This window comes from Bidens hawaiensis, unplaced genomic scaffold (assembly GCF_021521415.1).
Source record: "Bidens hawaiensis isolate Kalapana, Puna unplaced genomic scaffold, B.hawaiensis_p1.1 tig00012613_1, whole genome shotgun sequence".
In the NCBI taxonomy this organism is placed as follows: domain Eukaryota; kingdom Viridiplantae; phylum Streptophyta; class Magnoliopsida; order Asterales; family Asteraceae; genus Bidens; species Bidens hawaiensis.
This window is the reverse complement of record NW_027492037.1, coordinates 625,110-640,090: the sequence shown is the minus strand read 5'-3', so window position 1 is coordinate 640,090 and position 14,981 is coordinate 625,110. Positions and strand designations below refer to the sequence as shown.

The following is a 14,981-nucleotide window of genomic DNA, read 5'->3' as shown; positions in this document are numbered from 1 at the left end:
TATCCGCTGGGCACACATCCGCCGGATATGTGCAGGTCAACTTATCTTTAACGCGTTTTTAGGGTTTTTCAGCGATCTCGACATCATCAACAACCGTTAACCACCACGGTTGGCAGGGTTTTGATCGTTTATTACCCAGGTAGCTTCGTGGTATCCAGATCCAAGCTAAGGTGGTACTAAGCTCGTTTTTTATTGATTAAACACCCGATAAAAGCTAGATCTAGATTCAAACGGCTCCTTTGGCATCCCGGTGCTGCGGTGTCGGGTTCTAAAATGTTGGGTCAGCTGAGATAAATAATTTCATACTTTCAGTTGCTCTTGGATCATTGAATAGAATAGTGTAGAGAGTGTTTGGCTTGAGTATGTGTTTTTGATGGTGTAGGCGGTGTAGAATAATGGAGATGGAAAGGATTTAGGGTTTAAGGGGTATTTATACTCCTTAAGCCCATGGACCTTAAGGTCCATTTTCATTGTAACTGCTTGATTTAATCTAATTACATCTATTTTAGCCTACCATCCTTTTATCATTATTATTTTTTTATTAACTCAAATTATTTTTTCCAACGTAAATAATATCTTAATATTATTCATGGAAATTCGGGATGTTACAGAACAGACAACCAATCGATGTTATAACTTTAAACAATGGGCTACAACCTGTGTTAATACCATTTTTCAACTGGCACAAAACCGGTGTTTAAAAGTGATTACAAGCTAATGCAACGGGCCCAAACCGGTGTTTATAAGTATAAATGCAATGGGTCGTGAATCATTTTGTTTTCAATGAACTAAATACAATAGACTTATTATATAAAAGCATACGTAAACCACAATATAATTAATATATTTATTTATCCACCAACATATACATTTCAGTATACATATTTCATTTACGTATAAACCTAATACAATCATATTGATATACACCAAATATAAAGTAGGTTTACAAAATCTTGAATTGATGAAAAGGAATGGGCTTTAAGTTCATCACCTATATTAGATATTGCGATAAAGTTATAACAAATTCATAAACTATAAAGTAATAAAAAAAATAATACTTATATGATTTCGTGGTGTTTCATATAATAGCTACATTGATTTTCCACTCATCAAAATCTGCTTTATAATAGATAATGAGATAAAGTCATAACGAATTTGCTTTAAGTGCATTACCTATAATAGTTAATGAGATAAAGTTATTAGAAATTCATAAACTATATAGTAATTAGAAAAATATATAATGCTTATCTGATTTCGTAGTGTTTCATATAATAGCTACATTGCTTGTCCCCTCATCAAACTCCGCATGTTGAAAAAGAATAATATTTTCTATATCAACTAATTATAATTTAAAATAAAACATGTATAATAATAAGTACTTGTGGAGATGTTTCATAATAATTTAAAACTGTGCACAAAAAATAATTATATATGTAAATAAAACATGTATAATAATATGTAAATAATTATATATAGTAATCTAGTATATATACCTCAAACTCTTTTGGTGTAACTCTTGTCTTCAAATCATTTCATTGAAACTAGCTAGTCTTCTACATAATCAAAATTTTTGAGTATTTGCAGCTTATAGAAACTTGTGGAGATGCTTCATCATAATTTAAAACTTGTACATATACAAAATAATTATATTTTTAAATAAACAAAGTATCTAGTAATATAGTGTATATACCTCAAACTCTTTAGAGGTAACTCTTGTCTCCAAATCATTCCACTGAAACTAGTTTATCATATACATAATCAAATCTTTAAATCATTGGGCATTTAAAGGATTTCTATCAATAAAGTTAAACTAAATAATTTACAAATTGTTGCGAAACAACTAGAACCTATTAGCAATGTAGAGAAGACTGGGAAATGAATTCTAATTGATATTTCAATATGCAGCATGAGCCTTCTATTTATAGGCTCATTACATGATTACATAATAAATATAAAGAGAAGTTAAATACATAGAGAGTCACAATATAATGGTGGAGAGTCACCATAATTACAATAATTCATAACACCCCCCTTGACTATCCACATATGGAAATACAATTGCTTATGTTACCTCGTTAAAAACCTTGCTAGGAAAACCCACTAGGACAAAACCATAGCTAAGGTAAAAAGAGTGCAACGCGTATTATTCCCCCTGATGATTTTATCTCCTTGAGTCGACGCATCCCGATCCCGTGAACTAATTTCTTGAATGTTGAGGTCGGAAGTGATTTAGTAAACAAGTCTGCCAAATTTTCGCTAGAACGAATTTGTTGAACGATAATATATCCATTCTTTTGTAGATCATGTGTAAAAAAGAACTTTGGCGAGATATGTTTGAATCTGTCTCCTTTGATGTATCCTTCCTTAAGTTGTGCAATGCATGCCGCGTTGTCTTCATGTAAAACTGTTGGTCCCTCTTCTGTATAAGAAATACCACAAGATCCATGAATGTGTTGTATTATAGTTCTCAACCAAACACATTCTTGACTAGTTTCATGGATTGCCAATAATTATGCATGGTTAAATGAAGTGCCTGTGATTGTTTGCTTCACCGAACGCCATGAAATTGCAGTGCCTCCGTGTGTGAATAAATATCCTGTTTGGGATCGGCCAGTATGAGGATCAGACAAATACCCTGCATCTACAAAACCAATCAAACTTGTTTTCGACTGGTTAGTAAAATACAAGCCCATATCTTTAGTTCCTTGGAGATATCGAAATATTTGTTTTACCCCATTCCAATGTCTCCTTGTTGGGCATGAGCTATACCTTGCCAACAAATTTAATGAAAATGATATATCTGGTCGTTTATGGCTCGCAAAGAACATTAATGCACCGATTGCACTTAGATACGGTAATTCTGGACCAAGAATTTCTTCTTCATCTCCTGGTGGTCGGAATGGGTCCTTTTCCATATCAAGTGACCTCACAACCATTGGAGTGCTCTGTGGATGTGATTTGTCCATGTAAAACCTTTTGAGTAATTTTTCTATGTAAGTTTCTTGATGCATAAGTATCCCACCTTTATGATGTTCTATTTGTAACCCAAGACAAAACTTTGTCTTTCCATGATCTTTCATTTCAAACTCCCTTTTCAAATACTCGATTGCCTTTTGGAGCTCCCCAGAAGTTCCAATTAGATTCAAATCATCAACATATAAAACAAATATAACAAATTCAGATTCTGATCCTTTTGTAAAAATGCATGGTCAAACAGAATCGTTTTTGTAACCTTCTTTCAACGAATATTCATTAAGGCGATTATACCACATACGGACAGATTGTTTAGCCCATACAAAGATTTGTTTAGTTTAATTGAAATATGTTCTCGAGAACTTGATTTACATGATTCTGGAAGTTTGAATCTTGCAGGTAGTTTCATGTAACATTCTATATCAGGTGAGCCATAAAGGTAGGCTGTCACAACATCCATTAGACGCATATCAATCCCTTGTTGTATTACCAAAATAACAAGATAATGAAAAGTCGTTGCATCTATCACAGGAGAATGCGTCTCCTCATAATCAATTCCAGGTCGTTGCGAAAATCCTTGTGCTACCAATCGTGCCTTGTAGCGTGTAATCTCATTTTTTTCATTACGTTTTCGCACAAAGACCCATTTGTAACCATCAGCATTTACACCTTCAGGTGTTTGAATTACGGGACCAAAGACTTCCCGTTTCGTGAGGGAATTTACTTATGCTTCAATCGCGTTTTTCCAATTTCGCCATTCATGTCTCTGTTTACATTTGTCAATAGATACTGGTTCATGATCCTCTTTGTTTTCCATTATCTCATTATATGAAAAGGTATCATCGACGTCGCTTTGGTTTCGGTTCCATACTTTCCTAGACATGATATAGTTTATTGAGATCTCTTCATTTTCAGGTACCTTATGTTAGTCTTGAACCATCATGTCTAGTGTCTCTTTAGCAGACTCTTTTTCTGGCATTACTACTATCTCGATTTGACTATGCTCACTATTTGCCCCTTTTTTCTTTTGAGGATTTTTGTCTTTGGAACCAATTGGTCTGCCATGCTTTAGAAGTGCATTAGATTCATTACCAATATGTGATGGTCCTTCTAGGACACTGATTTTAATTGGAGCATTAGCAGCCGGTATATGTGACTTAGTCACTCTCTTTGGGTCAGTAAATGCATCTGGTAATCGATTTGCTAATCTTTGTAAATGAATTATTCTTTGAACTCCAAGGTCACACTGTTTAGTTTGAGGATCCAAATGAGATAACGATAATTTGTTCCAACATATATCACCATTTAGTTGCTTTTCATCTCCCTCAATTTTGGAAATGCTGATTCATCAAAATGACAATGAACAAAATGAGCCGTAAACAAATCTCCTGTTGTTGGTTCTAAATACTTAATAATAGATGGTGACTCATACCTGACATATATTCCTAACCTCATTTGAGGTCCCATCTTTGTTCGTTGTGGTAGAGCTATTGGAACATATATAGCACAACCAACAATCCTTAGATGGGAGATATTTGGTTCCTGACCAAAAACCATTTTCAATGGGGAGAAAGTATGGGAACTAGTTGGTCTGATGCGAATTAGTGATGCTGCATGTAAAATTGCATGCCTCCAAGCAGAAACTGGTAATTTTGATTTCATAATCATTGGTCTTGCAATCATTTGAAGTCGCTTAATAAGCGATTCATCAATCCCATTTTGTATGTGTACATGAGGCATAGGATGCTCCACACTTATCCCAATAGACATGCAATAATCATTAAATGTTTGGGATGTAAATTCACCAGCATTGTCTAACCGAATTTTCTTAATGGGGTAATTTGGGAAATGTGATCATAGCCTTATTAATTGAGCAAGTAGTCGTGAAAATGCCATATTACCACTTGATAATAAGCACACATGAGACCATCAAGTTGATGCATCAATTAGGACCATAAAGTATCTAAATGGTCCACTAGGAGGATTTATAGGGCCTCATATATCACCATGTATTCTTTCTTAAAAACTAAGAGATTCGGTCCCCACCTTAGCCGTTGATGGATGAGTGATTAATTTTCCTTGCGAGCATGCAACACATGTAATGTCCTTAGGCTGAAGCACCTTTTTTTTTCAAAGGATTTCCGCATGTATTTTCAATAATATTTCCCATCATAATTTATCCGGGATGGCCTAACCGATCATGCCAAATGATAAAATTTTCCTGGTCCATAAACTTTTGGCTTATGACCATATTTGATTGAATTATATTAATTTTATTATAGTACAAACCGGAGGCAAGTGCGGGTAACTTTTCTAATACATGCTTTTCACCCGTAATCGAACTTGTGATTTGAAGATACTCATCATGTCCCTCACATGTTGTCTCAAGATGATATCCGTTTAGACGAATATCTTTAAAACTTATTAAATTTTTTTGAGACAATAGGGCAAACATGCATTATTAAATTTGAAACGTGTTCCACCCGGAAATACAACATTGCTTCTCCAAAGCTGTCAATTAATTTTGAACTACCCGATATAGTAACAACGTTTGCCTTTTTTATAATTAAATTAGAGAAAAAAAATTCTTTTCTTGAGAATTGTATGCGTGGTTGCATTGTCGATTCGACATATGTCTTCATCTTTAATAGGACGTTTTAAATGTTCTATACACTTCAAAACAATAATAAATAAAATCACATAAATAAAATGGCTTACGCGTTTCAAACATAACAAGTTCAAAATATCCCACATGCTTAAAATGAAAATATTATTTCAAAATAAATATCCAGACATAACATAAGGAAAACCGAAAACGTCTAGACATAACATAGACATAACATAAAGGAAAACATTTATTAAAGTCCAGTCATTCATATATAATGGAAATTGGGAGCATCCAACTTGGGTGTATCATCCATGATATCACCGGAATTCATATCGATTGGATCAATAGTGAAATTATTCACATCAAGAGCAGTTGTATTAGTATGCACATTGTGACCATCGGGAATATCAATGTTGCCATCTTGATATGCAAAGTTTGTTTCTATTCCTTTTCCTTTATTTTTGTTTGACTGTTGGTAGATTGTTACCAAGTGTTTAGGTGTATGACATGTACGTGCCCAATGGTTATTACTTCCACATCGATGACATGCATTTGATGTTGTAACATCCTAAAATTTCATAATATTAAATAAAGAAAGTTTATGTTTTAAAAACGTGTGTTAATATTTAATTAGTATTAAATATAAAGAAAGAGGTATGGACTTGGAATATTAAAAGGTGGAATAAAGGATGGGATGAGCCTTAGGTCCATGGGCTTAAGGGAGTATAAATACTCCCTTAAACCTCCCTAAAACCCTAAAATCCTCATTTCTTTCCATCTTATTCTCTACACACTCAAAACACACACTTAAACACCCTTTACGGCCGAGAGAGAGAGAGAGAGAGAGAGAGGGAGAGAGAAAGAGAGAGAGAGAGAGAGGTTCAAGAACAAACTGAACTTGGATTCTTGATAGATCTTTGATATACGAGCTAGATACAAGATAATGGTTCATAACCAAGCAAAACCATAGCCTCAAAATGAATAAAGGTACGTTCTTCATCTTTAAAGTTTACATTTGTTTTTGAATGGTTGGACATGAAAATTAAACGTAGAGTAGATCAGGTATAAACAAAACATAAAGTAGCAAACTTGATGTTAAAATGGACTTAACAAACTTACGGTTATGAACGGCTTGTTTAAAGGAACCCTAGATCTAGTTTTAAACGTTTTAAGCCCAAAGGTCTAAACTTTAAGGTTACCTGGGTCTAGTTTTGGCCGAAAACGGTTAAGGTAGCATCAATGGGTCAACACCGAAGAATAATAAGTGTTAAGGGCATAAAAAGTGGTGAAAATGGTAATAAACGGACCAAAACACCTCAGCCCGTTCGATTACAATATGTATAGTCGATTACAATGAACCAGTCGATCACATGCTCATACTCGCTTACAATATGGTCGACTACCTTTGGGTTGGATACAAATTATACTCGCTTACTTGGACAATCGATTACTTTTGACGAAATTCGATTACATCTAAGTTCGCTTACATCCAAGGAACTCGATTACCTTTTTAGTCGATCACTTTAGTGTGCTCGCTTACAATGATGGATCGATTACAATGTCTAACTCGCTTACAATTGGACAGACCAAATACACACTGAATTCGCTTACATTACTATACTAGTTACTTTTGCAAACACGATTACAATATTAAAAGTAGATTACATACCATATTCGATTAGTTTTGGCAGACCCGATTACAGTGATGAATCGTTTACATTGATGACCATCGATTACTTTTGAAACTCGAATACAATCAGTTGGATCGCTTACCTTTAAATTGGATTACATCGAACTCGCATTCATAGAGGCACTCGCTTACTTTAGACTCGATTACAATGTCTTCGATTACAGTGTGTTGACTGGCAGGAAAACCCGAAAACATGTATGTACACTCGAATACACCAATGCATTCGAGTAAAGGGTATGTTGGGTGCTATGTATTGAATACAGATTCTAAGTAAAAAGTGATCTACTAGTAAACCAAACCTACGTTGACCAAAGAATAGAAAGAGAAAGAAATATAACGGTATGTGAAAACCCTAAATTTAAATATACTAGGGTTCAGGGGATAAAATATTCTAAGTCATAGTAATCTAACATAAGGCCATTAGATTAGACCAGACTTAGCCATTCTTGGCTGAAACATAAATAGAACAAGTATTGATACGTGTAACTCCTATACAGTTAGCAGAGCTCAATTAAAGAAGGGATTAACAGTTAACGGAGAAAGAAACTAGATCTAGGTGAGTTTTTAGCCCTACTTCCTTGTTATGTTTTCGGGGCTGTGTGCATACTCAATGTGAATGTTAATATACTAACCTTATATGGTAAGTGTATGTCTTAATGATGAATGTTATAGTTACGTTATATTATGAATGCATGCTTGACTGGTAGTAAATAATCTTCGGATATTGCACGTATCGTCAAGGAAGGAATAGAGTATTAAGTATGTTACGAGTATGTGAATAAGGAAGCATGTATGAGCAGGTTATGAAGGGTATGTATGAATATGATAATGATAATGATAATGAAAAGTAAAGTAAGGTTAAAGGATTGCATACCCTAACAATATATGCGAAAGTTAAAGGGTTGCATACGCTAATAATATATGCGAAGGTTAAAGGGTTGCATACCCTAATAATATATATTAAGGATGATGGGTTGCATACCCTAATAATATATGCGAAGGTTATAGGGCGTAATGCTCTTAAAAACGTAATGTATGAATGTGAAAGAAAGAAAGTAGGAAGGTTAGTAAGTATTATAATGAAAGTATGAAGTATGTACGAAAGTATGTGATTATGAATGTGTGATACGTTGTATGATTAACTAGAACTCACTCAGCATAGCTGACTTTTAGTATGGACGTAGGTGAGTTGTTGAAGCAGCTAGCTTGAGCGGGGCACATGGCAGAAGAATAAGAGGCTGGCATCTATGGACTCAAAATGTGTTATGGTTAATGTTTTAAATATGAAAGACAAGACGTTTTAAGACATGTTATGAATTAATATGTAATGTTTTATGAAAGATTTAATATTCCGCGAATGTTTTATTCAACTCTGATGATTAGAACTGTGTTTATGAGTAAATCCAATGACCAAATGTAGGGCACTGGTATCGGGGCTTTACAAGTTGGTATCAGAGCAAAGTTCGAGAGATTTAAGCATCCTACATGCTTAGAATCGAACAGAGAATGGGATTTAAAGGAAAAAGAAAGAAGATGCCAGTTAAAGATAGCCATGTGTCACTCAAGCAAGCTCAGTAAAGGTAAAGTGTATAATTAAAAAATGTACGTGTTAGCTTAATTGCTAAAGGAAGGATATATGAATATTAGGGTTAGGATTAACTGTTTTCTTTTATTGATTGACTGTTTGAAAGTAGAACCAGCACAAATAGACTCATAAGGGGAAGTTTATAGGACACGGAAAGTAACGTGATCAGCTAATCACAGATGGCCAATGTTATTACCTATTAGCCTTACTATCATTGTACTAAATAATTCCTTGAGTGATGACGTTTGTGTTTTAGAATACGATGGCTGGAGCTAGAGAAGTTTTGAGAGCAGGAGGTCGCACTGGATGTCGTGGCAGGCCGCTTCTTGTCCGACAACCTTCGGTAGAAACAACTTCCAACATGGGAGATGAAGGAAGCGCAGCTGGACGAAACCCGAGCAACAACGAAGGGTATCAACTTGACCCTGCAATCCAAGCAGCCAATGTTCAAGCTGTAGCCACTGCTGTGAAGAATTTGACTCCTGAAGGGTCTGCTAGAAACCAAGGAAGAGCTGAGAAGTATGGGGAGAAAAGTAAGAAGGATGATGAGAGAGAGAAGGAAGATCAAGTGTGGTTAAGTCTATGAAGGTTGATGATAGGAAAAGAGGCCGAGGTGGGTGCAACTATAACTCCTTTAAAGGATGTGACCAGCCAAAGCTAACCGGTTTCGGAGACGCAATCGCTACTCTCAAATGGATAACCTCTATGGACAAGGTTATCCGCATTAGCGAGTGCCGTCCCGACCAAGCCGTGGGTTATGCCACCCAATCATTTGGTGATGAAGCCATGTAATGGTAGGAAAATGTTGAACAGAGGAAGACCCCGGAGGAGATTAAATCCATGAGGTGGGACGATCTGAAGGAATTGGTGATGAAGAGGTTTTGTGCGGATGTAGAGGTTGAAAGGGTTAAATTGAAGTTCTGCAGTCTGAAGGCGGGTATATGACACACCGCGAATATACCACTGAATTCAAATGCATGTCAAGGTTGGTGCCAGACATGGTGAACACTGAGGCCAAGCGGATCAAGTGTTACATTAGTCAGTTATCGTCTTCATTGATGATATATTGATTTATTCAAAGAGTGAGTCTAATCACGCCAAACATATGAGGGAAGTGTTAGAAGTTCTGAAGGAAGAGAAGTTATATGCTAAGTTTTCAAAATGCACGTTCTGGTTAAAAGAAGTGCAATTCCTAGGTCATGTGATAAATCCTGAAGGGATTACCGTGGACCAAATTAAGATTGAGGCAATAACGAATTGGAAGACTTCACAAAATCCGACTGATATATGAAGCTTCTTAGGGTTAGCTAGCTACCATAGGAGATTCATCGAAGGTTTCTCCAAGATAGCCGCACCATTGACCGGTATGACCCGAAAGTCGGTAATATTCAGTTGGGGTAAGTTTCAAGAAGAAGCTTTTGAGGAATTAAAGAAGAGACTCAAGCAAGCTCCAATCCTTGCGTTACCCGATGGTGATGATGATATGGTTGTTTGCACCAATGCTTCACATCGTGGGTTAGGTTGCATGCTGATGCAACGAGGGAAAGTGATAGCTTACGCTTCTAGACAATTGAAAGTCCACGAGAGTACTTATCCAACGCATGTTTAGAGCTAGAAGCAGTAGTGCATGCTCTTAAGATATGGAGGCATTATCTGTATGGTACTAAGTTTACCATTTACACAGATCATAAGAGTTTAAAGTACTTATTCGAGCAGAAAGAATTGAACATGAGACAGAAAAGATGGTTGGAGTTGATTAAGGATTCTACTGCGACATTAAATACTATCCTGGTAAAACTAATGTTGTCGCCGATACGCTGTCGTAAGAATGAGGAAGTCATTGCAACAGTGAAGTCATATCAGTTAATTATGAATTATAGTCAGTTTGAAGAAATCATCAAAGTTCAGTCGGAAGTGCTGGTAGATGAAGGGCTAATAAAGAAATAAAGGATTTTCTAGCAAGACGAGTTGATGGAAAACACGCATGGTGTTAAGACTAGGTTTGACCGTATGTGGATTCCACGCCATGAAAATCTTTGAGGTCGACTCTTAGACGAGGCTCAAAAGTCAAGGTATTCAATTCAACCACGAAGATGTATCAAGATTTGAAAAGAGATTACTGGTGGCCAGGAATGAAGAATGAGGTGGTAGATTATGTCAGTAAGTGCTTAACTTGTTTACAAGTAAAGGTAGAGCACCAGAAGCCTTATGAAAAGATGCAACTGCTAGAGATACCTGAATGGAAATGGGAACACATCACCATGGATTTATTAACTAAGCTACCTCGTACAACTAAGCATCATGATACCATCTGGGTGATTGTGGACCGTTTGACCAAGAGTGCTCACCTTCTGCCTATGCGAGAGGCTATCTCTTCAAAAACGTTAGCAAGCTTGTTCATAAAAGAGGTTGTATCTAAGCATGGAGTACCATTATCGATCGTGTCTGATAGAGATACTCGGTATACTTTGAGATTCTGGAAGAAGTTCCATGAAGCTATGGAAAAGAGATTGAACATCAGTACGGCGTATCACCCTCAAACAGATGGACAGTCTAAAAGGACGATCCAAACCCTTGAGGATATGCTACGTGCTTGTGTTTTAGATTTTGGAGGAAGTTTGGATGATCATCTGCATCTGGCAGAGTTCTCCTATAACAACAGTTACCATTCCAGTATCGGAATGCCACCATTTGAAATGCTTTATGGTAGCCGATGTAGAACCCGGTATGTTGGGGAGAGATTGCTCACAAAGAGATAGGAAGTTTAGAAGTTGTTCAAGAAACATCTTCAAAGTTCGGTCAAATTAAGCCAAGAATGAAAGCTGCTCAAGACAGACATAAGTCGTATGATGACAAGCGGCAATGACCAATTGAGTTTAACATTGGTGAAAATGTGATGCTCATCGCCTTGGAAAGGAATTATTCTTTTCAGAAAGAGGGGAAAGTTGAGTCCGAAGTACATTGGACCGTTTAAAATTATGGATCGCGTGGGTAAAGTAGCTTATAAGCTAGGCTTGCCCGAAGAGTTAGAAGGAATTAATTCAACCTTCCATGTTTCTCATATGAGGAAATGTCTCGCGGATGACACGTCTCATGTTCCATTAATGGACATTGAGGTTGATGAACAGTTGAACTACATTGAGCAACCAATAGATATTGTTGACCGCAAGAAGAAACAACTTCGTCACAAGGTTATACCCTTGGTGAAAGTGGTATGAAAGAATTGCAAAGGATTAAATGCTACTTGGGAAGCTGAGGATGAGGTGCGCAAGTTTTACCCTAATCTGTTTAAGGAATAGTTAGGTTTCGGGGACGAAACCTCATTAAGGAAAGAAGACTTGTAACATCCTAAAATTTCATAAAAAATAAATAAAGAAAGTTTATGTTTTGAAACGTGTGTTAATATTTAATCAGTATTAAATATAAAGAAAGAGGTATGGACTTGGAATATTAAAAGTTGGAATAAATGATGGGATGTGCCTTAGGTCCATGGGCTTAAAAGAGTATAAATACTATCTTAAACTTCCTTAAAACCCTAAAATCCTCATTTCTTTCCATCTTATTGTCTACACACTCAAAACACACACTTAAACACCCTTTACGGCCGGGAGAGAGAGAGAGAGAGAGAGAGAGAGAGAGAGAGAGAGAGAGAGAGAGAGAGAGGTTCAAGAGCAAACCGAACTTGGATTCTTAATAGATCTTTGATATACGAGCTAGATAAAAGATAAAGGTTCATAACCAAGCAAAACCGTAGCCTGAAAACGAATAAAGGTACGTTCTTGATCTTTAAAGTTTACGTTTTTATGAATGGTTGGCCATGAAACTTAAACGTAGAGTAGATCGGGTATAAACGAAACATAAAGTAGCAAACTTGATGTTAAAATGGACTATACAAACTTAGGTTATGAACGGCTCGTTTAAAGGAACCCTAGATCTAGTTTAGAACGTTTTAAGCCCAAAGGTCCAAACTTTAAGGTTACCCCGGTCAAGTTTTGGCCGAAAACGGTTAAGGAAGCATCAATGGGACAACACCGAACAATAATTAGTGTTAAGGGCATGAAACATGGTGAAAATGGTAATAAACGGACCAAAACACCTCAGCCCGTTCGATTACAATATATATAGTCGATTACAATGAACCAGAGTATCACATGCTCATACTCGCATACAATATGTTCGATTACTCTTGGGTCGCATACAAATTATACTCGCTTACTTGGACAATCAATTACTTTTGACCAAATTCGATTACTTGCATCCAATAATTAGTGCTAAGTTTGCTTGCATCCAAGGAACTCGATGACTTTTATAGTCGATCACTTTAGTGTGCTCGCTTACAATGATGGATCGATTACAAAATCTAACTCGCTTACAATTGGACAGATCGAATACACACTGAATTCACTTACATTACTATACTAGCTTACTTTTGAAAACTTGATTACAATATTAAAAGTCGATTACATAACATATTCGATTAGTTTTGGCATACCCGAATACAATGATGAATCGTTTACATTGATGGCCATCGATTTCTTTTGAAACTTGAATATATTCAGTTGAATCGCATACCTTGAAATTGGATTACATCGAACTTGCATACATAGAGGCACTCGCTTACTTTAGACACGTATACAATGTCTTCGATTACATTGTGATCAAATGGCAGGAGGTTGGCTCGCATAAAACTTACTTAATTCTTTATATTAAATTACATAGTGACCGATTACAAGGAAAACCTGAATACATGTATGTACACTCGAATACACCAATGCATTCGAGTAAAGGGTATGTTGGGTGCTATGCTTTGAATACAGATTCTAAGTAAAAAGTGATCTACTAGTAAACCAAACCTACGTTGACCAAAGAATAGAAAGAGAAAGAAATATAACGGTATGTGAAAACCCTAAATTTAAATATACTAGGGTTCAGGGGATAAAATATTCTAAGTCATAGTAATCTAACATAAGGCCATTAGATTAGACCAGACTTAGCCATTCTTGGCTGAAACACAAATAGAACAAGTATTGATACGTGTAACTCCTATACAGTTAGCATAGCTCAATTAAAGAAGGGATTAACAGTTAACGGAGAAAGAAACAGGATCCAGGTGAGTTTCTAGTCCCACTTTCTTGTTATGTTTTTGGGGCTGTGTGCATACTCAATGTGAATGTTAATACACTAACCTTAAATGGTAAGTGTATGTCTTAATGATGAATATTATAGTTACGTTATATTATGAATGCATGCTTGACAGTACGTGAACGATCTTCGGATATTACACGTATCATCAAGTAAGGAATAGATTAGTATGTATGTTATGAGTATATGAATAAGGAAGCATGTACAAACAGGGTATGAAGGGTATGTATGAATATGATAGTGATAATGAAAGGTAAAGTAAGGTTAAAGGGTTGCATACCCTAACAATATAGGCAAAAATTAAAGGGCTGCATACCCTACTAATATATGCAAAGGTTAAAGGGTTGTATACCCTAATAATATATGCGAAGGATGAAAGGTTGCATATCCTAATAATATATGCGAAAGTTAAAGGGTTGCATACCCTAATAATATATGCGAAGGTTATTGGCCGTAATGCTCTTAAAAGCGTAATGTATGAATGTGAAAGAAAGAAAGTAGGAAGGTAAGTAAGTATTATAATGAAAGTATGAAGTATGTACGAAAGTATGTGTTAGGGCATGAATTTTATGCTGAGGATCCATTATTCTTGACTGTCTTGTCGATAGATTATCATTAAGATATGTTTCAAGTTATGAAGGATCAAGGATCCTTGGTATTATTTATTTACTAATGATTGTTTTTGAATGGTGATGTGTTAGCCAGGTATAACGACTTTATGACTCGGTCTACCTTAAACTTCGCTATTGGAAGCTCCCAAGCACGTGGTCAATGAACGTTGGAGCAGCTTTGGACAAGTGGCGGGTTTTTAGGAAATGTTGTTAGTTGATATTTACTTTATAACCATTGAGATAACGATCAATTAGACTCACTGGTATACACACACACTCAGAGCAGAACTCGTTTTTCTCTCTACACATTAGCATTCGTTGTAACATTGATCGTAATCTCCAAAACACTTGTAACCTTTTTGTGATTAATAA

At 36.0% G+C, this 14,981-nt stretch overlaps 1 protein-coding gene across 1 annotated transcript; it reads right to left on the bottom strand.

The window, feature by feature from the left end:
* Positions 1-3,898: 3,898 nt before the first annotated feature.
* On the bottom strand, positions 3,899-4,440 carry LOC143541582 (uncharacterized). Its single transcript, XM_077034372.1, has 2 exons — positions 4,406-4,440; positions 3,899-4,313 (listed from the first exon to the last, which is right to left on the bottom strand). Exons 1-2 carry the CDS (start codon positions 4,438-4,440, stop codon positions 3,899-3,901), a joined length of 450 nt encoding a protein of 149 aa, XP_076890487.1.
* Between the last annotated feature and the right edge of the window lie 10,541 nt (positions 4,441-14,981).

Excerpts from the sequence above, each read along its gene's own strand:
- LOC143541582 (XM_077034372.1), bottom strand. The coding sequence starts at position 4,440 with ATGGGACCTCAAATGAGGTTAGGAATATATGTCAG. Across the intron at positions 4,314-4,405 it reads AGGTTAGGAATATATGTCAG|CATTTCCAAAATTGAGGGAG; the intron begins GTATGAGTCACC and ends TTGATGAATCAG.